Source organism: Neovison vison, chromosome 8 (genome assembly GCF_020171115.1).
Source record: "Neovison vison isolate M4711 chromosome 8, ASM_NN_V1, whole genome shotgun sequence".
Classification (NCBI taxonomy): Eukaryota; Metazoa; Chordata; class Mammalia; order Carnivora; family Mustelidae; genus Neogale; species Neogale vison.
In genome coordinates, this window is record NC_058098.1 from 121,224,731 (window position 1) to 121,249,467 (window position 24,737).

The 24,737-nt window shown below is 48.5% G+C and overlaps 1 protein-coding gene across 1 annotated transcript in view; it reads left to right on the forward strand.

Annotated features, from left to right (window-relative positions):
- ALK (ALK receptor tyrosine kinase) overlaps window positions 1-24,737 on the forward strand; it is a 680,627-nt gene that overhangs the window by 548,123 nt on the left and 107,767 nt on the right. Inside the window, exons 6-8 of the mRNA XM_044261833.1 lie at window positions 11,486-11,617; window positions 19,050-19,181; window positions 21,629-21,729. Of these exons, the coding sequence (XP_044117768.1) occupies window positions 11,486-11,617; window positions 19,050-19,181; window positions 21,629-21,729 (365 nt within the window). The remainder of the gene's footprint in view (window positions 1-11,485; window positions 11,618-19,049; window positions 19,182-21,628; window positions 21,730-24,737) is intronic.

The window sequence follows — 24,737 nt, forward strand, 5'->3', positions numbered from 1 at the left end:
TAGCTTGCAGTCCATGATCCTCCCTCCTGTGTGTCCCTGGGGCTTCTAACGTGGCCTCTCCACCTGGCGGGTCTAGCATACTGATGAAGAGCGTGGGCTTTGGAGTCAAGTAGACATAAAATCCTGCCTCTGTGACCTTGGGAATGTTTTTACAATCCTTGGGTCCTGGTATATAAAGCTGTAAAGATAGTACCTAGGACAGGCACTAGCTAAAGTGTGAGGGTGGTAGCTGTTATTACCACGATTGATATCTACCTCCACACCCAATGGCTCTCTTGTCTTTCCATCAAGCACCCATCCCTTCCACCACCACTTCCATGGGTCGAATGGAAGCAAGATGGCCCCCCACCTCTCTTGCAAGGGCCCAATCCACCCAGCTCCCCCCAGTGAAGTTGTTGCCCCACAAGGCCCTTCTCCCTATCAGTGCTGCTGTCCTCACCCCTCCGTCCTCAGGATTCCCACTCACCTTTGCTCTCTGTTGCAAGCAACCCTCTCTGCCGCGCAATCTGTGTTGTCCCTCCTGTGGTCTCGGTTGTCGCTATAATTTGTGTTTGTGATTAGTGCTAATTCTCCAAGGTGTGTCTGGAATAGCTCGTTGTTTACTGAACAAACAAGAGGAGAAAACGACATATTATATGGGGAGCTGTGGTGCAGCATGGTTAAATACCACCGCTTTTCAGGGAGATTAATGGTAAATGTGCACAGAGGTCGTTTATAATATTAAAAATAAAATTATTGCTGGCTCTTTTCGGCAAAGCAATGAAGATAAATGTCGCAGAGAGAAACCTTGGGGAAAGGGCCATGCAGCAAAATCAAGGGCCTGTTGAGGCTACAGAGGGATGAGAAAATTTTTAATTTCTTAAAAGAGCTCAGCCGTGAAAACACAACACAGTCGGCTTTCCTACTGCTGGCCTCCAGGAACTTTTGTGCTTCTTCCCCAGTTTATATGGATGGAGACTGACATTGTCTGAGGACTTGGGATTTTGAAGCCAACTTTCAACATCTCTGTCACATCAGCTGGCAGCCATGGTCTCTGTTGCCTCACTAAGCCATCCTCTCCAAATCGCTCCGAATGATCTTTTAAAAAAAAAAAGGAATCAAATTGTTTTCAAATAATTTGAGACTTAGGGAGATTAAACCCCCTAAGCAGTATCCATACCCCCTTCACCGCCTCCAAGGTCCTACCTGACTGGGCCGCTGCCTTCCTCCCCATGGCTCTCCCGATCCTCTGTGACCCTCCAAGCCACACTAGGCTTTGCTCTGTTTCTAGATCACAAGCATCCTCTCTCATCCTCTCTCAGGAGCTTTAGTGACTCCTCCTCCTCCAGAGCCTTTCTACGTGGCTGACTCTCTTATAACCTTCGGAGTCAGCTCAAATATCACCTCCCCAGAGAGAACTCACGCAGCCCACCTGTCAAACTAGGTCACCCATATTGTCCTCTAGTCACCACTCCTTACCCCAGTGCCAGGCTCTTAGTAGAAGCTCTGGACTTAGTTGTTCAATAAACCGAAGACAGAGGTGGGTGGCAGGGGGATGTCTATGGTGTTAACCTAAAGGAATTAGCAATTTCCAGAATGCAAGGAAATTCCACCTCGCCCCTTTCTTCTGCTCAAACTTGGTGATCTATTCTGCGTTCCTTCCCCACATATTCATTAGTGCTTACTATGTGCCAGGCACTCTCCAGGAGATCAAACAGGGAAGACAGACCCCCTGCCTCCAAGAATTTAGAATTTAGTGAGAGAAACTAACAATGTAGACATAATCGCCCAGTAGGGGAGGCGAGTACACAGTTAAAGGTGTGGAGCGTTTACCAGCATACCCCAGAGGGAGGCACACGTCTTTCTTCAAGGGAGAAGAACAAGCAGTTGGGGAAAGTGACATACATGTGAGTTAGGAGGAATTGCTCAGACAAAGAAGATGATTCTAGACAACAGACTGGAGTTACACAGAGGTCATAGCCATGGCTGCCTGTTTAAGAAACCACAAGCCGTGGTGTTTAGCTCAAGATGTAAAGGAACATGGTGAAGCTGGAAATAAATGTGGGCTGTGCCGGCTGGGCAAAGCCTCAACTTGGTTCGAATGCCATGGAAACCAGCAAAGATGGAGGATTCTGACCTTAAGGGAGCTGGGATCAGAAAGTTAACTCCAGTGGTGGGGTGAGGCCAGAGTAAATCATCTTGAAAATTCATCATTGCCATTCTTTTTCATACCTGTATTTGTTTGGCAGGTTACTGTTGGGCTTGTTTCTATCATTGCGTTGTAGATATTTGCCTCTACTGGGATGAGCGATTCCCAAAGGTGTTGTCTGACCCCAAGACTGGGACTGTTCAACCCCTTTGTTGACCCCTCCCCCCCACCCTCTATGGCCAATTCTCCCCACCTCCCTGGGATACTCTGTGAACTTAGCTCAAAAGAAGCCCACTTACTGTGTTATCGGTACAGTTTCACTCAGTCCCCACAAAACCCCTGTGGACTAGATAGCAGCCACAACTTACACAAGGGAAAGGCCCTCTAAACTGTGGCAGAGTCTGCACTCCTAGCTAGTGAGGTGTTGGGCCTGCTAAAGGACAACAGAGACAGAATCTGGATGTGAAGGAAACTCTGAGAACCCTGGACCGAGGAGGAAGTCTTCATGGTGAGAGAGGGTGGTGTCAGGAGGCTCAGGATTCTTCCAAAGGGAGAAGGAACTAAACACCCATTTATGTCTCCAAGACAAGAGGTTCTCCGACTTTAGCATCCCAGTTGTTGCCCAGGGAGCTTGTGGAAAATGCTGGTTCCAGAGTCTCACTCCTAGATATTCTGACTCTGTAGGTCTGCAGTGAGGCCCAGGAAGTAAGATGGTTACCAAGCTCGTATGACTTTGATGCAGAGCCTCTGGGGACATGCCATCAATGCAGTGGGCTAAGCCCATGGTAAACACAAAAATGGCTGGCTGTAGAAGGTCTGCAAACAAGGAAACTGAGGCCCAGAGAAGTGATATGCCCATGAAGTCGGAGGCCTAGTGGCAGATCCAGGCCCCCAACCAGCTCTCCTGACTCCCAGCACCATATTTCTTATCCATCCCACTGGGGCCCTCCATACCCAGGCCGTTTCCTCCCCAGTTTGCCTTTTGAGCAGGAGTCCAAGATGCCAGTTCTTTAACGAGGTTGTCCAGCTAGAATTTACGAGGCCCGAAGCCCTCGGCAGGACTGTTCTCTGCCAGGCTTAACAGTTCCAGGTCTTCCAACACCCCCATTAACGCGAGCATGGGCGGAGGGTTGCTCTTAGTCTGTGCACTCTGTCTGACTACACCCTCACCGTACCGCCATCCATGTTCACATCCCTGTGCTTCTTTCCCTTGAGCACTTGATTCTCCTCGTCCTGGAAAACATGAAAGTTTCCACCGGCAGGTGGGAGCTGGGTGCCGTCTCCACGCTCTAGCTATAGTCCCCCTCCTGACCTCCCCACCATCAGGAAGCCAGCCTCCTCCCTCTCCCCTTTAATTTAAAAGCAAGACCCCCTTCTCGCTGACACAGCACTCAATTTTCCCCCCTTTAATGAGTGGCATTGGTTAGGCAAGAGCAAGCAGGTGGGAGAGGCCTGAAAGCTGATACAAATGTGCCTTTTTTAATGCCGCATAAATCACCTTAATTAAAAATTAATTAAGCGCCCTAAAATTTGACATTCATTTTAAAAAGAAATTTGAGTTAAGAGAATTGTGTCCATTTCAGAGCATCAAATCTCCAAGACACGACTGAAGGAGGAGAGCAGGTGTGGGTTTCTGTTTGGAATGCACAATTAGGGAAAAGGAGTCATTCCCGGAGAGCAAACCCACCAAGTCTCCCGTGGGGCAGAAGAGAGCCCCGTGTAACCTGACCCGGAGCCCATGTGTCTCCGGTGCAGATCCAAACTCATTTCTACCGCACCCACAGGGGAGATCAATAGCCAGACAAATGTGGCATGCTGTTTGTTGTTTCAGGAGAGATGTTCCAGGATGCCAATGACAGATGACCAAGACAGAAAAAGTCAACATGAGACAACCAAGGGAAGCTTGTAGGCAAATGAGTGGCTCAGTAGAGAGACAGAGCGGGGCAGCAGGCTTCAGGAGAAAATCATTAAGGGTTCAATGTCAATAAAGATGGAACCAACTCTATCCAATCAACCTAGGAACATAGAGCCGCCAACAGCCATTGCTGGAACCCTAGAATCGGGATGTTGAGGATGAAAGGGGTCTTGGCGGTTGGATTTGAGGTTACACATTCTTTACCAGGGGGCGCTGGAGAACCATGGAGGAACAGAACCCACCTAACACACATAGATCCTCCTGCCCTCTGAGGAAGTAGTTCTCAACCCTATGAGAATCACCCATGAAGCTTCTAAAATCACCAGAGCCAAGGGCTTCTTCTCCAGAGAGACTAATTTCACTGATCCAGCCAGAACATTCACAGTATTTCTAACTTCCCAAGTGACTCCCTTGGGCATTCAGGAAGCTGCTCCAGGAGGTAATGTCATCTGCCTCCTGGGAGAGGATCACACCTGGGACCAGGTGACCCAGTTCTGGGCCCTTCCCCTGCGATTGGCTAGCTGTTGAGACCTCAGGCAAGGCACCTCGCAAGTAACCAGTTGCGTTTTGTTGCGCCTTACTGTTTAAACAACGTTTCTCACTACATTATTTAATCTCTCAAATTCCCCGTCTTTTGATTAATCAGACGGGGATAATAATGTTCTGCCCTTTGTTTATGAGATTAGAGCAAAGAAGGATTAGGAAGGCACATATTAAGGTGTTCAAATGTTCCACAAAGGTAAGGAATCATGACAGTTTACTCCCCCAGTGCCCGAGATGTTATTCTGGGAAGAAATGCCTTTTTGAAGGTAATGTGCTTTTGGGTAAATTGGAAGGGGAGGTGAACCATGAGAGACTATGGACTCTGAAAAACAATCTGAGGGGTTTGAAGTGGCGGGGGGGGTGTGGGGGGGGAGGTAGGGGTACCAGGTGGTGGGTATTATAGAGGGCACGGCTTGCATGGAGCACTGGGTGTGGTGAAAAATAATGAATACTGTTTTTCTGAAAATAAATAAATTGGAAAAAAAAAATTCCCAGAAGGGATGACCCTTATTAACAAAAGACCCTCAAGCATCAGCTCTCCCCAGAGTTGATCCTAACTCTTCACAATCTTTCTGTGACTAGGGCATTTGGCATTTCAGCAGTTACCAGGAATCCGTGGAGCTATGGCCGGAAGTGATTAGGAAGCGCCAGCAGGAAGCACCTTTCTCATGGTCTAGAGCTGGCTTTGACCATCCAGGGTCTCAGGTTATCCTACTGCACAAGCTGGGACATCCACTCCACTGCCACAGAGGGGATGCTGTTAGGAAACTCAGGCCCTTGATTAAAACTGTTCACCAAGGGTACTTTCCTCCTTGGAATTTATGGGCCCCATAAAGAGAAGAACTTGGGAAGACAGAGCGGTTGTTTTCTGTCGCGCCTCATTAGTTTTGAGTTTAGGCTGGCAGTAGAGATCAGAGTACCGGGCGTCCATCTAATTGAATCTCTTGCAGGCATAAAGTTCCCCTTGGTACAGGGGAGGAGGGGGTGTCAGGGAGTCTGGAAGTCTCCAGCCAGGGGAGGGAGGGAAGGAGAAGTTGGTAGAAGCAGGGCTGAAGGAGACAGCTTCTCTGGGTTGCAGCTGTGCAGCAGAAAGTTCCTGGGGATAAACTCTGCGGCCTCCAGAGAGTGAAAGCAGCCCTCCCTTCTAGCTACTGGACCCCTCCTTTGTTGAGGTTTATGGTTGCAAGGGAGGGATACTGACTTCCTGCCCTTCTGTGTACCCCCAGCAACCACTCCTGAAAACCCCCATCACCCAGGGGGACCCCACAGACAGACAAATTACAAAAGGCAGAGAACAAGGTGTCAAAGCCCTGGGCGAGCCATGTGAGCACTTTGAACCTTTGTAATCTCCACTATAAAAGGAACGCAAGACACAGCCCACCCATGATATATCGTTTCACTTCAACTCCCTAATATTGGGGTGGAGAGATCTCTCTGGAGGACATTGTTGGAGACTCATGCGGATGAGATTTGATATTCTTCAATCCTTTTACCGTTTGCAGAGGAAGATGGGCATACAAACAGCGAGTTACAACATCAAGCAGAATGTCCGCCATGTTCAAACAAGAAGTCCAAGTGAAAGGACCGTTTGTGGAAGGGGGTGAATGGGGTACTCCATGAAAATGCCGCAGAGGAGCTGGGGAAGTCTAGATCCCATTGCTGCAAGCTGGGGAGTTGGTGGAAGCTATTCCCAAATGCCGCGGCAGCCTTAGCAAGGGGAGGACAACTGTATGACAACTAAGAACGACCTACACATTGCCTACTGGCCCCACATGGAAGAAACTCTGGAAGCATAAAAGACAGTGATCACCAAGGAAGGTGTGGATAGTTCTGGATGACATACAAGTTTACAACTCCTACGTATCAAGATGCATTATAGGTAGAATGAAAATGCACATAGAATGCTGGGGGAAATCTTCAAACATATAACCAGATGTCTCACATCCTTATTAATAATCTTATACAAGGGCACCTGGGTGGCTCGGTGGGTTAGGCCTCTGCCTTCAGCTCAGGTCGTGATCTCAGGGTCCTGGGATCAAGGCCTGCGTCAGGCTCTTTGCATGGCGGGGAGCCTGCTTCCCACTCTTTCTCTGCCTGCCTCTCTGCCTACTTGTGATCTCTGTTGAATAAATGAAGAAAAATCTTTAAAAAAGAAATTATCTTATACACTTCAACAGGAAAATGTGAAGAAACCAACAGATACATTGACAAAAGGAAGTGGGCAAGTACCTAAAAGAGTAAAATAAAGCCAGTAATATGCAGGAAAATATCCAGCCTCACTAACTATCAAAAAAATACAAATAAAACAGCAGGGAAATACTTTGAGTTAAAAATAAAAACCATGATAATACTTGGGGTTGGCCAGGATGTAGTTAAGAGGGGTGTATGTGTGTGTGAACACAGCTGGTGAGAGTGGAAATTGGATTAACTTCTAGAAAGCAATTTGGCAATATGTATCAAGGGCCTTTAAAATGTTTATACTCTTTGATTCAGTAATTCCACTTCTGGGAATCTATCCTATGAAAATAATCTGAAATGCGGGCAAAGGTTTATGCTCAAAGATATTCTTCAAAGTGTTCTTCTAAACAGTCTAACAACACAGTCCTTGACTAATGTTTAGATAAACGATGGTACCGATCACAAAGGATCGTAGCCATTAAAAAGTGTCCTTACGGGGATTTTTTTTTTTTTTCTAATGGGGAATTTTTAAAGCCTGGAAAAACCTTGTGATATAACCTAATTATTTTAAGGCCTATATACATATGATACAACTATACACACTTGGAAAGCGTAGGCCAAAGACATTATTGAGAAACCTACATTAAAAATGCTGGCCTCTGGGCAGTGGAATTCTGGGCATTGTTTTTGTTGCTTTGTACCCTGGTTTCAAACTTTTGACAGCAGACCTATATTTTTCAAATGAAGGAAGGCAAAGGAAACTAGGAGACATATTCAGGGAATGATAAGCAACTGCTTCACGTGGCACGCACGTGCTCAGTTCTACACGCAGTGAAACGGAAGGACTGATCGAAAGGTGTGAATCCAGCATGACACGATTTGGGTCGGGAGGGACTTCACAGATTTTTTTTTATTTCGCTCATGTTGTCTTTGGTAGCGCTGGGAGTGAGGGGAATAAGATCCTCATTATGTAATGGTCCCATAGAGGGCATAAGAAGAAAAGGTTTGGGAAATCACCAAGCAAGATCAAGGAGAATTTTTTTCTCATTATCCTAAATGTCCTTGCGCTGAAGGAGGGGCAGAGAGGACAGGCAGGGTGGCCAGCAGGCAGGACACAGCAGTCCGCCTTCAGGAGCCGCACCCAGCTGGAGGCCACATGCCTGGCACTGCCCTTCGCCCTCCCTTAGTTGGGACTCCCCCCTTGTAAGTGGGAACGACAGAGCTGCCCTGTCCTGGTGTTTATAAGGTTTGTGCACAAGTGGAGGAAGTGCCTGGCGCTGTGTTTGGCGGGGAGCTGGTGGGCGGTGTAGGACACCAGGTGTCCTTGCTGGGCCCCTGCTTCCGGGGACCAAGACTACAGCCGTCCCCAGCCAGTCCACCTACGTCAGGGCTTCAGGGAGCACACCCCTCCTCTAGCTCTGCCAGGGTGGGGAGACTACACTTTCTGGGGACTGGCACCAGTTCCCTAGAAGCACCGTGTTGCCCAGCTTCCGAGATGCCAGGACTCACAAGTCCTATGCAGGATTAAAGCGATAAAATGAATTTGGCATTTTACCTTTGAAAATGAGCATCGTGTCTCCTGTCGTTCCTTCTGTATTTTGATCCTGGGAGCTGAGTATTTGGAACTTAGAGGGATGGGGTAGCTTTCCATGGTGCAGCCCCCTGCCCTTGGATCGGGAAGGGATTTGGATGGAACATTGTCTCCAGCTGTCTCAAGGTACGGGGATGGAGAGGGTGGCCTTTCTCCTTCTGTGTGGGAGGAAAGGCAGAGATGTCTAGCCCGGGGAACCACAAAACACAAAACAAGCTAAGGAACAGAGGGGTCCATCTAAAGCCACACAGGGCCTCAGCTGACCGAGCCCATGGCTGCAGCTGGCATCAGTGTTAGCTGGTGTATTCACCTCCCGGGCACGCTATGACCGACCACCAGAAACCTAGTGGCTTAAAACAACACCCATTTATTCTCTTCTGGTTCTGAAGGGTGGAAGCCCAAAATCAGTCTCAGTGGGCTCAAGGAGCAGGGCCGTCTCCTTCTGGAGGCTCCAAGGGAGAAAGAGTTGTCTCATCTTTTCCCACTTCTAGAAGCTACCTGTGTTCCAAATGCTTCTAGAAGCTGCCAGCTCCTGACACCTTCCTCACATTTCTCCAGACTTGCTCCCTTGATCACATGTATAGCTTCTGTGACTCTCTTGCCACCTTCTTCTAAGAACCCTTGTGATCACACCTGGGTAATCGGGTACTTTCCCCATCTAGAGACCTTTATCTTGGTCACATCACTAAGTCCCTTTGATCACATAAAGTAATATTCACAGGTTTTGGGATTAGGATATGGATCTTGGTGGGGGGGGCGTTACTCTGGGGGTTACTGTAGGCAGGTAACCTCATGTGCAGGCTTTTCACGAATGTTCCTGGAGCCAGGCACTGGCGAGGGCTGTGGGGACAATACACAGACACCCAACAATGGGGTGAAGAAGATGGGGCCATGCACACATGTTCTAAAACCAGGGGGCATGGAACCAATACCCAATGAGGTTCGAGCAAAGGGCTGTCGGAGAGACAGAGCGAGGTGAGACAGGAAAGGAAACTGGGACGCAGAGCACAGAAGACCTTGAAGAGCAGGTTGGAGAATTGGGATGTTGAGTCCCTGGAGGGCCTGTGATTCCCATGCCCGGCAGTTTCAGAGAAGCCCCAGCGAGGCCAGGGACCCATCTGGCAGTGGGGCGACCATGTGGCACCCACTAACAAACTGAGCCTTACCTGAGCTGATCTGTGAAAGAGGCCCCGAGGCACTTCCAGCACTCCCCTTCCGTGAGATGGAGAGAGCAGCTTTACAGTCTGACGGGCTGGGTCTACACCCCCCTTACCAGCCTTAGGGAAGTCACTCCGCTGCCCTGACTCAGTTTCCCCACTTAGGAAAGGGGACTCTTAAGACTTGCCTAGCCTCTTCGCAGAGCCAGATGTGCTGAGGTGCGCAGCAGACTCTTGAAGTAAACAGCCTGGACTTGATGTTAGTTTCAGCGGGAACTGAAATGAACCAGAAAATCACGGCACTCCAGATAGTAAAGATGATCTAACCTGCGCAGTCCTGCCTCACAATCAGCTGGGAGGTTTTACTGAGATAAAATCTAATGAAAGGAAGTCTAATCTCACAGCCAGAATTGGAGAAGCCCACCCCTTATGTAAAGCTCAGAGAGGCTGTGGGACTCAGCCAAGTTGTGGGGGGCCACACTCTCACCCACCCAGCTGAGCATTGAGGGGGTGGGATGGGGATGTAGAGACTGCAAACGCACCAGCCATCATGGGGAGAGAACAAGAAAAGAGGACAGAGTAGAAGGCCACCAGATGTGGCAGTGAAACCAGGTGGGCCCTGCTCCACAGGAGCCAAAGTTTTCCCCCATCCCACAAAACCAAGAGCTGGAGGGCAGGAGATACCCTCAGAAACACAAGCCAGACCCTTGCTAGGTGATCTCTAGGCAAAGGCCCCCATTTAGAAGGGCAGCCTGGTGCAGGCCAACTTAAGCTTTGTTCTCTGGGGTGAAAGGTTAATTCACTATCATAACCCATTGTTCTCAATACAGAAATAATGGCTAATATGTTCATTATAAATTGCTCCTTCTCCCTTCTGCCACCGGATAACGTGATTTATATGAGATTTATGATTTATTTTTTTTTCCAGTAGACATGTGTTGTGTTTATTTTCTAATATTAAAAAGGGTGTGAGGTGGGAGTAATTTTGAGGGTTAGATTGAAGGGAAACTCAGACCCCTAATGAAGACTTTTAATAGTTTTTAGAAAGGCACTGGGTGTGGTGAAAAAATAATGAATACTGTTTTTCTGAAAATAAATAAATTGGGGAAAAAAAAAGAAAGGCAATTAAGAGGTATGTATAGAATGTTTTATCTGCCATATCCTGAAAGGCAGAATCCTAATATTAACCACTCATCCACCCACCCAGCTGTCCAGCCTTTCAACAAGTAGTCTTTTTTTGTTGTTGTTTTTTGTTTTTTGTTTTTGTTTTTGTTTTTTTCAATTTATTTATTTTCAGAAAAACAGTATTCATTACTTTTTCACCACACCCAGTGCTCCATGCAAGCTGTGCCCTCTATAATACCCACCACCTGGTACCCCAACCTCCCACCCCCCCCGCCACTTCAAATGATTTATATAAAAATTCCAGAATGGACTTGAGAAATATCATCAGAATCCCTCCTTTAATAGATGGGGAAAGAGAGGGCCAGACAGAGAGGGGATAGGGTCAGCCTCACTCAGTTGGTCCAACACTAGAAAGTGCTGCATGTTTCTAGCATTATTCCAGTGGTGAACCTGGGGTCAAGAACACATGGGAGATACACTGGGTCAGATACACAACAAATCTGACCTTGCAGGTAGAGCTGTCTGTGTGCAAATGAGACTTGACCCACAGGCTCTCCACCTGGCACACTGAAGCCAGGGGTTGAGGACCCCAGAGTGTTGAAGGAACATGGACCAAACCTAGGGTCACTCTGCTAGTCACCATCACTAGAAAGTGAGGACCTCCCAGGAGGCTAGGGGATGTGAAGGCTTTAACATCCTCTCAGCCTCCTGGTGTCAGCCCTGCATGTAACCAGACTGAGATGTGGGCATCCCAATGGGATGCGACAAGGCTGAGTGAAGCTGTCCCAGAGCCTCCCCACAGGGCCATCCAAACTAACCAAGGGCCTGTGTCTCTGTGTGCTCTCCAGGAACATCTCCGGGCTCCAAGATGGCCTTGCAGAGCTCCTTCACCTGCTGGAACGGGACCGTCCTCCAGCTCGGGCAGGCCTGCGACTTCCACCAGGACTGCGCCCAGGGTGAAGACGAGGGCCAGCTGTGCAGTGAGTAGATGGGGCTGCCCCACCCTCCCCAGCCCAGCCCACGCCTACAGCCCCCTGCCCACATCACCCCAGGCACATGAGCTTGGACACCTTCCCTCACGTTCTGTGCTACTAGCGTCCTCTCAGTGGGGACTTCCAAAAGCTACATAGTCTTCAAGAGACAGAGCTGAATTATGACCCAAATAAGATCTTGTAAGTTATGCTGGCAGCATCCTTGTGGCACAGAGGAGATGTGCAGCATAAAGCCTGACTCAGGAACATGACATTAGAAGCCCTCTGTACCCACACTCCCCTCCCTCTTCGGGCTTTCTCTTCCACCGCCCACCTGGCCCTCCCATCCGCCCAGGCTTCCATGTGCCCCAGCGCCAGGTGGGTCAGACGGCTTCTCCGTGGCTTTACTCGCGCAGTACCCCTGGCCCAGAAGGCCCTTTCCTGCTCTGGTCACATCTGCTCTTCCAAGACTCACCTCTAGGGCACCTGGGTGGCTCAGTGGGCTAAGCATCTGCCTTCGGCTCAGGTCAGGATCTCAGGGTCCTGGGATCGAGTTCCACATCGGGCTCTCTGCTCAGCAAGGAGCCTGCTTCTCCCTTTCCCTCTGCCCCACCCCCCCCCACCACCACTCATTCCCTCTCTCTCTAAGAAATAAAAAATAAAACCTTAAAAAAAAAGACTCCCCTCCAGAGTCAATCCTTCTGGGAAGGCTCTTCTGATCATTCCCACAAACATCTCCCCAACACGCACAGTCATTTCTCCTTCCTCTGCTCCCCTCCTCAGGCTGCATCCATGCACCCCCCCAATACGTCCATTATTTTTCTGCTAACAGCTTTTTAGAACTATAATTCATATACCATTCAAGTCACCCATTTAAAGTACACACTTCAGTGTTTCTTAATCTGGCCGCCATCACCACAATCTAATTTTAGAACATTTTTATCACTTCAAAGGTAACCCCGAGCCCTCTTTCCTCGTTTCCCTCCAATCTAACCTAGCCCTAAGCAACCCCTAATCTACTTTCTGTTTCTATAGATTTGCCTATTTGGGGCATTTCATATAAGCGGAATCACTCGGTTTGTATTCTTTTGTGGTTAACTTCTTTCACTTGGCGTCATGTTTTCAAGGCCCATCCCCGTTTGTCCTGTGTAAGAACTCCCTTCCTTTTTACTGCCAAATACTGTTTCTTTGTATGACTACTCATCTATTCGTCAGCTGATGTCCCTTTGCGTTGGTTCTACTTTCTGGCTATTATGAATTAGGCTGCTTTGAACATCCGGGTACACATTTTTGGATGGACAGATACTTTCATTTCTCTTGGCCATCTACCTAGGATTAAATTGCTGGGTCAGCTCTGCATTTAACACTTTTAAAAACTTCTAGGCTGTTTTCCAAAATACTTAGGCCATCTGACCTTCCACCAGTAACGTATAATGCTTCTAATTTCTCTGCAACCCTGTCAACACTCATTGTGATGTCCTTATTTGTGCCAGGCTAGCGGGTGTACACCATTCCATTTCACAGAGGTAGTTTCCATGTCTGTCTCCCTCTCTGTGGGCAAACTGAATCTGGTACTGTCCCCCATACCAGTATCTCCTGGCACAGCATGGGGGTCACTAACTATTTGTTGATTTAACATGACTAAATGCGTTGGGAAATTTGGTCCCCATAGACAAAAACCAATTGCTGAGGTCAGCTAGGGACAGTTAGACTCTCAGGCTAGTGCGCACTCCACCTGAATCCGGTGTTCTTAGCGGCCTGGCTCAGAGTATACACACGTGTACCAGGGGAACCACAAATACTTCTAAAACCCACACATTATGAGCTAGAAAATGTACTAGAGCCTACAGCAGAGATGAATAACACAGGCCCCGTCTTCAGAGTGCTGAAAATCCAGCACAGGCACAGGGAGTAAGACCACAGAGTCGGAGTAGGGAGACGATGTATGCCTGGGGCCCAGACACAGGAGCAAATGCCTTGCCTCCCAGATACACTGGCCCTAAGACACTGTGGCCTGCAAAAGGACTTTAAAAATTAATGGTATCCCTCACATCATCTGGAAGACAGATTTTTCCCTTGGGGGGAGCCAAGGATTTATTTATTTTCTTTTAAATGAAGTAATAAGGAAAATCCATTTTTCAACTTGAAAACTTCTTTTTATATAAAACTTCCTAATGAAGTTTTCTGGTCATGATGGAAATGTGGCTGTTTAGGTAAAACTTAGTCAGGACTTGCAGGTGAGCCCTTTGTTTATCCCACACTGGTCCTGGCCTTTCTCACAAAGCTCTCATGATTCACTATGCATGTGAATCAAAATGAGGCCAGCCCACCCACGTTGCCCTGGGCAGGGGGCTGTGTGTGTCTCTCTAGTTATTGGCCCCTGCAGAATTTCCAGCAGTGCATCTGAGCTGTGTGATTTTGGTTTTCCCTTTTTAAAGGGAAAGCCCACTTTGATACCCACTTCCCAGCTTGGGCACAGGTCAGGACAACCATACCCTGATTTACAATTGGGAAAACGAAAGCACAGAGAAGGTAATTGATTTGTTCAGGGTCACACAGCATGTCAGGGACAGAACCATGATTAAAGCACTGAGTCTGTGGGATCCAGCCCATTACTGTGGGCTCAGGGCATTTTCTTACCCTTCTGGGTCTGCCATGAGTGGATTTCCAGGGCCAGCTCCAAACTTGAGGACAGCCTATCTCCTGTATGGAGGGCAAGTTCCTAGGGCCCAGAGGTCTTTCCAGCCACACTTGAAAAGTTTCTCTGACCAGCTCTCAGAATGACAGCTCCACCTGGGAGGATCCCCCCACTGAGTTCTTTGCTACAGAAATCAGTTGCTAGGAGGAGAAGTTCAATTCAGAAGGAGGGTTATTTCAATCTTTTTCTCCTCTGATCTCAGGAGTACTCTTAGCAAATATCCTTTTCCTTTTTAGCGTGCCCCATTCTGTGTGGCATCAATGCAGTTTTCCCTATCACATCGATTGATGTTGATTCCAGAAAACATCCCCATAGAGAAGAAAAAAATGATAATAACGGCGATGATGATGATGATGATGACGACAATGATGGCTAACATTTATTGAACATTTTCTGTGTGCCAGGAACTGTCCAAATACTTGTCATGTATGAACTTATTTTGTCCTCAGAATAATCCTATGTGATGCTATTATACCCATCTTAGAGATGGGGAACCTCAAGTCCATGAAACTGTTAGCCAGATGTAACAGCTCAGACCCAGCAGCTCAGACCCAGTCTGAACCACTGTGAACCAGACTCATTTGTTATATGAGTTTCCAGTGGTTGGTTGTACCAAGCACAACACTAGCTACATATCTACCCAGGAAGAAGGGGAGGAAGGGAAAAGTCAAGGAGGGTCCAGAGCTCTGCCACAACATTCTCCTGTGGGGAGAAGAGGGCTCAGATCATTCGTCTCCACCCTCTGGGCCTATTTCCTCACCTGTAATATAACCTGTAACATGATGCCCGCTGATGTGTTGATGTTTGTGTTGCATTTAGGACAATGGTCTTGACATCACCTGGTCCTTTCCAGCTAGTCTGGAACCTGTTAGAATGTCTTCTCTGAGAAGGTGGTCACCCAAACCTTGTTGGGAATGTCCAGTTCTAAGGAACCCCCCATGAGTGAGGGTCACTAATCTCTGGCCAGGGTAGTCCACTAAGAGCTGCCATCATTGAAATTTGGAGGGGAAAGTAGGTTGGGTCCCATGAACTCCGAGCCTTAGCTCCCCATACTTGCTCCAGAAGGAAGTCCACACATGGCTTTATTCAGATAATCACACTCAATCCTGAGCACCATTGCAAGCCAGGGCAAAGAGGGTACCTGAAGTGCAGGTGGCATTGCCTTTGCCTTCCTGCATCCATCATGAACATGTCCATTCACATCACATCCTCCAAACCACATACCACATGCCATCCTCCTTCCCTCCTTCCACTTAAACATTGCTGATCCAAGTGAGATATCCCAGAATTCACGAGCCCACCAAAGGATGTCTTCAGGGTTCCCTGTGAGTCAGGCCATATCATCAATGTCATGTGACTCACCAGAAAAGGGTCAGGATCTCCCCATTTCTTCCCCTAATGGGTCATTGACTCACTGAGTAATCCGGGCAGCTTGCTTCCCCTCCCTGTACTCACTCATCTCCTCTGTTTCGTGGGGACACTCTTCCTGCCAGGCCAAAAAACAGTTTTTTAAAGTTTATTTCTTTATTGTAAAATAAAACATATTGGCTGTAAAATATTTGGAAAATCTAGAAAAGTACACAGGAGAAAATAACTATCACCCATAATCCTCTCAGACATTCAGAGATAACCATAATATGGTGATGTATTTCTTCCAGCATTTTTTCCCATGACTCTATATTTTCAAGGAAACATATAACATGTATTTATCAAAAATGTTAACAGAGCTGTCACACAGGAAGGAAAAGAAGTAGTGTCATTTGGCCTGGAGTCTACACTTGGCAGCTTCCTGCTGCTCCTGCTGAGGCCACATCTTTGTGACTCTCCCAATCTGTCTCTCTTACACTGGAATCAGGTGTCATAATTGCCAAATGTTGCAGGATTGATTGGCCCCCACGCAGGCTGATTTGGCCATCCGGCCAATGAAGTAAGAGCCTCCGTTAGGGCAGTGTTTCTCGGCCACTAAAGTGCATAGGAACCACCTGGGAAATGTTAGAAATGTGGATTCTCACTCAGGAGGTGGTGATGGGGGGCATGGCCTGAGACTCAGCACTTCTAGCCATTTCACAGGTGATGGGGAGGTGGGTATGGCTGGTCCCTGCACCACACATGGAGTAGAAAGGGGTTAGATGAGTGAACCCATGCCCATTTCATTTAGCAAATAAGTATTTCAGTCCTACAGTGTGCTGAGCACTGAGGCACTTGTGGTGAATGAGAGAAGAAGGCCATGGGTTGAAACCATTGGACTCAACTCTGCGCACCAACATTGTGCTCAGCCATTGGCCCTGGCAGTGGTGTTCCAAACCTGGCCTAATTCATCAAGGGTCTTTGTTCGGATGCTCCCCATCCCACCGGCTTCCTTAGGAGTGGCTTCTCGTTGAGCACACAATGGGTTATGTTGGCAAGAACAGCAATCCTTTCCTCCTATATTCCCTCTCATCCTGCAAGGCTTTCGGGGTCACATAAATTGTCTGTTGACCCAACTAGTTCACCTACCTCCTCTCCCTTTATTCAAGCAGCCAAAAAGAAAGGGGCTCCCCATCCTGGCTCACCTGGATCTTAGGGAAAACCAGTACAACGATGGGCTTCCAGAAGGTAGAGAATGCCAGTGGCTTTCCTCTTTCCTGTCCAAGAGGAAGGGATAGGCAGAGCTACCATGGGCATTTCCAGAAAGGCAGCTGAGGCATCTGTCTTCACCCCCAGGACAGTGCTGGCTGTTGCAGTTCGTCCTCTGATGAGCCCCCTGCACCAGGAGTGATTGGCGATTAATAATGCCACCACCACTCTGTCCACTGACTCCATCTGCTTACAGAACTCCACACTCTCTGCCTTATCTGACCCTCACAACAGCCCTGTGAAATAGACACTCATATCACCCCAGCGTACAGACGATGGAGCTACGGCTCTGAGGGAAAGAGGTGACTCACATGGTAGAATCCAGCTGGTTAGGGTTAAAGCCAGGTGTCCAGATCCCAGGACTGTTTAGACTAACTGCTCTGTGTCTGCCTCCTAAAAAGGGGAGGAGGGAGTGGTAAGCTGTGAATACTTCAACCCAGCCCTGCCTCCTCCTACTACCAGGAGCCATTGCCTGCTAGGATCTTCCTTCATGGTCCCTGGTTTAAAGCACGCTTGTAAAGGACGCTTCGTGGAAGGTCACTTCCAGCTACCAGTTAGTTTTTGCAAAAGAAGTGGATGTGGGGTCCCTTGAGAGGGCATAAAAAATAAAACAGAAAGATCTCCTTAGCTTTTGGATTTTTAATCAGAGGAACATGCGGGGCTTGGGGGGAAAATGATTTCTTCAGGGGGGTATAAATGGGAAGAGATGCTCAAAGTCAGTGACAGCTGGTTTTAATTTATAATTCTGCCTCTGTGCGAAATGCACGGAGAATCAGGGGGAAATGAGTAATAATTCACTAAGGTGCTGTCACAGCCAGGAAGCGTTAGGGCCCTCTTTGTTAGCCTGCCATTGCCGGGAAGGCTGAGACAGAGGAAGGACACAGAGAGTGGTGGGTCCAGCTAGAGCCCCTTTCCTCCTGCTCAGAGACATAGTCCTGCTCCTTCTCCCCCAGCCTGGCCTGGGGCTGTTGGTGCAGTTGGTGGAATAGCCTAGAATGGCCCACTAGCTCCTTGGGGCTGAGTGCCTTCCCTGCAGCCATTGTTTGAGCAAGCCGCAGAAAGTGAGCTCTTTCTGACCCTCTTCTCCTTCCTTCCTCCTTCTGCGGGCACTTGGGAAATATATGGTCATAAAGCTGACTGTGGTCTTTTCAATGGGACCCGAGGTCAGCCTGATATAGAGAAAAGAGTAAAAGGGCCCTTTATGCTGAGACAACAGATGATATAAAGGGGCCTTGTGGCTGGTATTGCTTGGCCAGGGTAAGGTAGATTCGAGCAGTAATAAACCAGCCCCAAATTCCAGGGGCTTAACATAACATTTATAGTATTTGCGCATCAAAGGGGGGGGCTCCACAGGATCTCTTGGGCCCCCAGGCTGGCAGGGGCCCTGTCATCAGACAGCAGCAGTCTTAGGAACAAGAGCTCCCCTTGGCCTCTTCAGCAGGGAGAAAGACTGAAGAATTGCATGAGGGGCTCTTGGCAGCCTCAATCCAGAAGCGACACACATCAAATCCACGTACATTTCTTGGGCCAGAGCCACTCATGGTGGCATCTGATCACTGGAAGGGAGGTGGGAGATAAAGGGGGGCAAGTAGAAAGTTTGAGCAATATGTTTCTGTACAGACGGGAGTGATTGAAGGACCCAGCCAAGTCCCACCAACACTGCCACTGCCACCATCACATTCTTGGTCACTGTGTCGACCATCAGAAATGTATTCCAGTGCCTTCTCCCGGGGGCATATTCATGGTGAATCAGAATAAGGAGCACAGATTTAGAAACAGAAGATCTGTGTTCAAGCCCAGCTGTGTTACCTACCGGCTGTGTGACCTCAGTCAGATTGCTTAACCCTCCTGAGCCCTTCTTTGTCATGTATAAAACTGGGTTATTCCCCTGCTACTGCACTATTATTATTATTATTATTATTATTACTATTACTATTTTATTTTCTGAAGATCACGTGTACATGTTAGGGACCGGGCCTTCTTTTCATTGTTACCAGTATGGTTAGCCATTGAGGGTCCGGCCTGGGAGCTATAGTTGATGAAGATACTTACTAATGTTAGTTGACATTAGTGTCTTTTGCTTTCAGCAGTCCCAGAAATGACCGTGCCCCTCTGCTCTCCCTGCAGGTAAACTCCCTGCTGGTTTTTACTGCAACTTCGAGGATGGCTTCTGTGGCTGGACCCAGGGCACACTGTCACCTCACAACCCCCGGTGGCAGGTCAGAACCCTGAAGGATGCCCGGGACCAGGACCATCGAGGTACTGCTGCTCTCTTCCCTTCCCCCTGGTGCACCTCTGTCAAGACAAAAGACTTAGGGCCCTACCCCAGAACAGCTGGGCCTCCCCCTCCCTGCAGGGCAGGGCCAGGGGCCTCCCGGAGCTTGCCTGGGGTGCTCGCTAACAATTCCCTCTTTAGACTTTCTGGGCTTCGGAATGATCAAATCAGGCCAAGGTAGATGTCACCTCTGATTCCCTAAAATAAGAACATGGATGAAGGATTAGCTAAAAGATGAGAAGAGTGGCAACAATAGTAGTCATTCATTCATTTACTAAGTGATTGTTGAGAAACTACTTTGTGACTGGCATGTATATAACTCACTGAGAGGTAAGGAAAACACTTGACCTTGTGTCATTGACCCAAGATCGTGCCCTGGAAACCCAGCCCCACATCTGGTCCATTCCCTGGAGCCCAGCTTCCTCAGCCATATCCCCCATCCCGGCCCAGCTCAAGCTGGCAGCTCCTACCTTCCCAGTGCCAGAGCCCAGCCTCCCTCTGCCCCTGCTGGGCTGCCAGAGGGACAAAGCCTCCACACACTCAAGAGATGGCCACCCACACCTGGGTGAGCTGATGCCCTGGGAGACATGGCTGGGGCATGGAATGAGGGAGGAATGAGGCCGGGCTGTGAGGCCAACACAGCTCCCAAATTTGGGCTGCTGGAGAGGCCGGACCACCCAGCCATGTCCCCAGCCTTGGGCTCTACCCAGTGGCTAGGCAGGATAGAGCTGGGGTCAGGGCCGAGGGCCCTCTCTCGCCTTCTCTCACCTGCATTTTTCAGCTCTTTGTGGAGCTAGAGCCCCTGAACCAAATCCCTCCCTTTCCAAGTAAAGATCATCATCCTATGGATCCCTTTAAGAATTAATAATAGTGGGGCGCCTGGGTGGCTCAGTGGGTTAAGCCGCTGCCTTCGGCTCAGGTCATGATCTCAGGGTCCTGGGATCGAGTCCCGCATCGGGCTCTCTGCTCGGCGGGGAGCCTGCTTCCTCCTCTCTCTCTGCCTGCCTCTCTGCCTACTTGTGATCTGTCTCTGTCAAATAAATAAATAAAATCTTTAAAAAAAAAAGAATTAATAATAGTAATAGTGAAGATGCTCAAAGTGTGAGAGAGGGCAGTGTCCAGCGCTACCACCAGGGATGCCAGAGTCCATGCAGTCCTGTCCTTGGCCCTCAGAGCTAACCGCACCTGAGCAAGCTGACTTTGGCCCGTGAGGAAGAAGACTGGGTTACTGCAGCCATGGAGACGAGAGGGACTCAGCAGGGACGAGAGCCCAGAGCTCCTACTTCCCCTCCCGGCCTCCTCACCATTCAGCATCACCTTAGCACCTTGCGGAGGAGAAGAGAACAAAAATGGGGCTCAAAGCAAGACGTGATCTTCATGTCTCTGCTCTCAGCTGCGGAGCCTCCCTTAGCACCCATAGAGAGTGGGTGACATATGTCTAGGGACAGGGCCTTCATGGCTTCCTAAAGTTATCCCTTCCATTGATGGCTGTACAAAAGACCAGTCTTCCTTTCTCAGAGATAAGCTTCACCTCCCTATAAATTCTACTTATGGATCATACTCTCTGTCTCCTGGATCCCCTAGGAACTGTATTCTTCCCTTTCTCACCAGAGAAGCCCATCAGATATTTGAAGACACTGCTTGTGTCTTCACCGCTGGGGGCCTTTCTCTCTCTAGTCACAGGTTCTCCCTCAAGGATGGGCCACATGCGTTCTAGGCTTTCTGTCCTGTCTTGAATACTCTGCTCTGGACCCACTTGAATTTGTTACTTAGTAGTAACCCCCAAACAGACTACTAAGAGAGAAAAGCAGAAGTGAATAAGGTCATGTGTAGGGTTCTGTGGGGTAAAGATTTCGGGAGCACCCTGGCACCCATTTCCATAGCACTGACCACCCAAAATGCTCTGTAGTCCCTGGAGGTTTCCAGATGCTTCTTCCCTACCATGTGGGGTTGGGGGCTTGTGTTCTCCCAGGTTTACAGACGGATCATTGAGAACACACAAGCAATAGGACTTCCTCATCAGGTCATGGGGCACAGGATGGCCTGGTGGAAGAGAGTGAAAGTCGTGGAGACCAGTGGAGGGCAAAGGGCTGGCAGGGCCAGAAATGGGAGGGGTGGGGGAGGGGGAGTCCAGCGTGCTTCAGACTGCTCCTGGGCTGTGGGCTAAAGCTGGTGAACTGGGGAGATGAAAGGTACAGTAGCCCGGATGTATGATGCTGGGATATTGCAGGGCACTTGGAAACATTTGCGTGAGCCAAGTTTTGTTGACAGTGACAAGTCGACTGCCTTACCCATTGGACAACAGAAAGCTGTGTCCTCAAAGATGTTCCAAGTCTAGAGAAGAATGATGCAGAGCCCATTAACCCTGCACCCTGAGGCACTTCAGTGCAGGAAGACAGTGTGTTTCTGACACTTTTCCTCTCTGCCCCAGGCCATGCCCTGTTGCTCAGCACCACGGACAGCCCTACTTATGAAAGTGCTACAGTGACCAGCGTGACGTTTCCCGCCCCGATGAAGAACTCTCCGTGTGAGGCAAGTCTCAATGTCCCCCTCATTCTTGGACTGGTCCTCCCACCCCTCACCTTGGGTACTTCCAGCCGAACTCAGAAGCAAAGTAGCCTGAGTAGTAGGGCTGCTTGTTCTCCTGGGGAGAGGACAAGATGGCATTTTGGTCATCTTTGACGCGGAGGGCATACACCAACACGGTGAAGTCCTATCTGCAGAGAATCTGGCCTTAAACACCATAGCACCCACACTGGACTCTTTGCAGTGAGGTCTCGATTGAAGCAAACCCAGAAAATATTTCCAAGTCATAACAAGGGAGGGTAACAGTGATCTACAAAACACCTTCTGCAAAAGCTTTTTCATAAACATCAAGCTCTTGTGATACATTTTAAATTTTATAGCGCATCAAAAATTTTACCTATGTAAATTTCACTAAGATATGGGTGGCATTCAGTATGGTACCTCCAAAGCCACTGACCTGAATGGTTCTTGTGGCTGTAACATCTTTGGTGTGTGGACTGAGAGGCTTGACATGTTTTTTTTAGCTTAAGGTCATTATCTCTAGAGAACAAAAAATGTGCTTAGACCCAAACGTGGCCCAGTGATTAAGCTCATGGACTCTGGAATCAATTGCCTGAGTCCAAGCTATGTTCCACCACTGATCAGCTGTACAGTTTATTTGGGAAGTTAATAACCTTTCAGGGCCTCAGTTTTCTCACCTGGAAAGTGGGCACAATAGGAGTGCGTACCCCACAGAGGAAAGGGTTAAATAGGTTACTATGTGCTCAGGGCTTATCACAGCACCTGGCACAAAGTATTCATGACAATAGTTAGCCAACAGTGCCTGGCACCCTGAGGAAACATAGGTAAGGAGAAAGGGGAAGGAGGGAAAGGACATGAGCCAAAACCAGATTCCAAGTTCTCCGAGAGCTCTGCACACCTCTGCTTCTTTTGCGCCACCATCAACATCTTACACTGAGTAGAAAGCCAACACATACTTTAGATTTAGCCAGTCTTCTCTTTCTGGAAACTCACGGGAGAAATCCCTCCCTGGCTTTGTTTCAGAAATAGCTACGTGTCCCCAGAGCAATTTGTTTCCTTCCAAACTGTGGCCTGTGTGAAACTGACCAGACTCGCTTCCCCTGCGCCGGAAGCCCCGGGGAGATGTGGGGAGACGGGCTTCTGTCGCTCAGCGACACAGCTCAACTCAAGCCCTCCAGGCTTTTTGTGAGATACAAACCCACAGGCTAACACAAATAAGAATGGGAAAGAGGAATCCGCAGTGATTTGTTTTGTTTTTTTATTTTTTTTTATTTTTTTTATTTTTATTTTTTTTTTAAAGATTTTATTTTATTTATTTGACAGAGAGAGATCACAAGCAGGCAAAGAGAGAGAGAGGAGGAAGCAGGCTCCCTGCGGAGCAGAGAGCCCGATGCGGGACTCAATCCCAGGACCCTGAGATCATGACCTGAGCCGAAGGCAGCGGCTTAACCCACTGAGCCACCCAGGCGCCCTGTTTTGTTTTTTTAATTGGAAGAATGGTCAGATTAAATCTGAGGTTTCCCCTCTTAGTAAGCAAATAGGGGTTCATGGTGTATAGTCTGTGACAGCCTTTCTCTTGGCTGGATTTTCTAAGCCAGCGTTTGGCCAATTTCTCCCCCTCTTCTAGTTAGTTTATGTTTCCTTACTAGATTTTATGTATCTCTGTGAGCCACCTTAAGTCCTTTTTGGAAGAAGTCAGGGCACAAATAAATAGATTCATTACGTGGAATCACATCGCTGACTGTGCCTCCCAGCAGACCCCCAGGAGGGAAGGCTTCCGAAGAGGGAAATCTAAATGAGGAGAGGTGGCTGGCCTTCCTGAGAGTTCAGGGAGATCCTTAAAAGCATTTGATTTTTTAAAATTTATTCTTCCATAGATTTACAATGAACCTAATTTTGGAGTAAGAAATGTCAAGGTTAAAAATGCTATTTTTCTAATACTTCATCATTTCCCTGATAACCTTTGGTTGATCAATAGCTTAAACAGGTGTTTTGTTTTACTGGCCTGTTTTATTCTCCCTCTAGTCAAATTTGCTCTGGGCTATTTCTGCTATTTCCTGCCCTTTTCCAGAACTTGGCTCAGCAGGAGTAATGAAGGGAAAGTAGTGAGTACATTCCATTCTTAGCACACAGCTAGTTCATATTCAGGTTTGCAGACCGTTCATCTAGTGCTGATGGGTCCCGAATCCCCAGTGTTGGGGGAAATGTTTTCATCAGAAAAATAAATAACCAAAATAGAAATATGCATTTCCAGGTTTGTAAGCCTTGCCATTTATTTTACTCAGACCCTAAATGCAGAAGGCGGCAAGTTGATTTCCTCCTCCCAGGTTGCCGAACATCAGTGACAGGGGATGGTGCATTGCTGTGTGAACTGTGTGGGATTAACTCGCGGCCTTCAAACACCACCAACTGGAAAGGGGCCTTTGCTGGCCATGGGGACGGGTCCAGGAAGGGGACATGAGGCAGAGATGGGGGAAGGGCTCAGATGAAGGTTAAGCCCCTGGGGGCCAAGAGGCTGGCCAAACTCCAGGGCTGCCTCTCAGCACTGAGCATCTCCTCTAAGCGCAGACCAGTCCTGGAAGCCCTTGGGTCCTCCCAACTCTTGGGAGTTGAAATAATTGCAGGATATCTCAAAACGCTCCCTCAAGAAACCCAACAACCATCAGTGGATCCCCAAAAGGGAACTGACATCGTCACCTTCTGTGCATTTCCTTGAAAATCTAGATATAACCTGACTAGGTAGGCCTCTGTTTCTCTAGTCGCCAGCAGTTAGAAAATGCGATCGTTGCGATTCCTAGGTCTTACCCCAAGCCTCCCTGAGGACACCCCAGAGCGGGGGCCTGGGAACCTGCATTTTCAGAACCTCCCCCTGCCCTCCCCCCCAGCGATCCGGAAGCACACTGACACGCGGAAATAATTGGCCAGAGATGCGCCTGCCCGTTGTAACCGAAATTCATTCTGAGTCCATGCAGAGAGTTTTCCTCCACTACCTG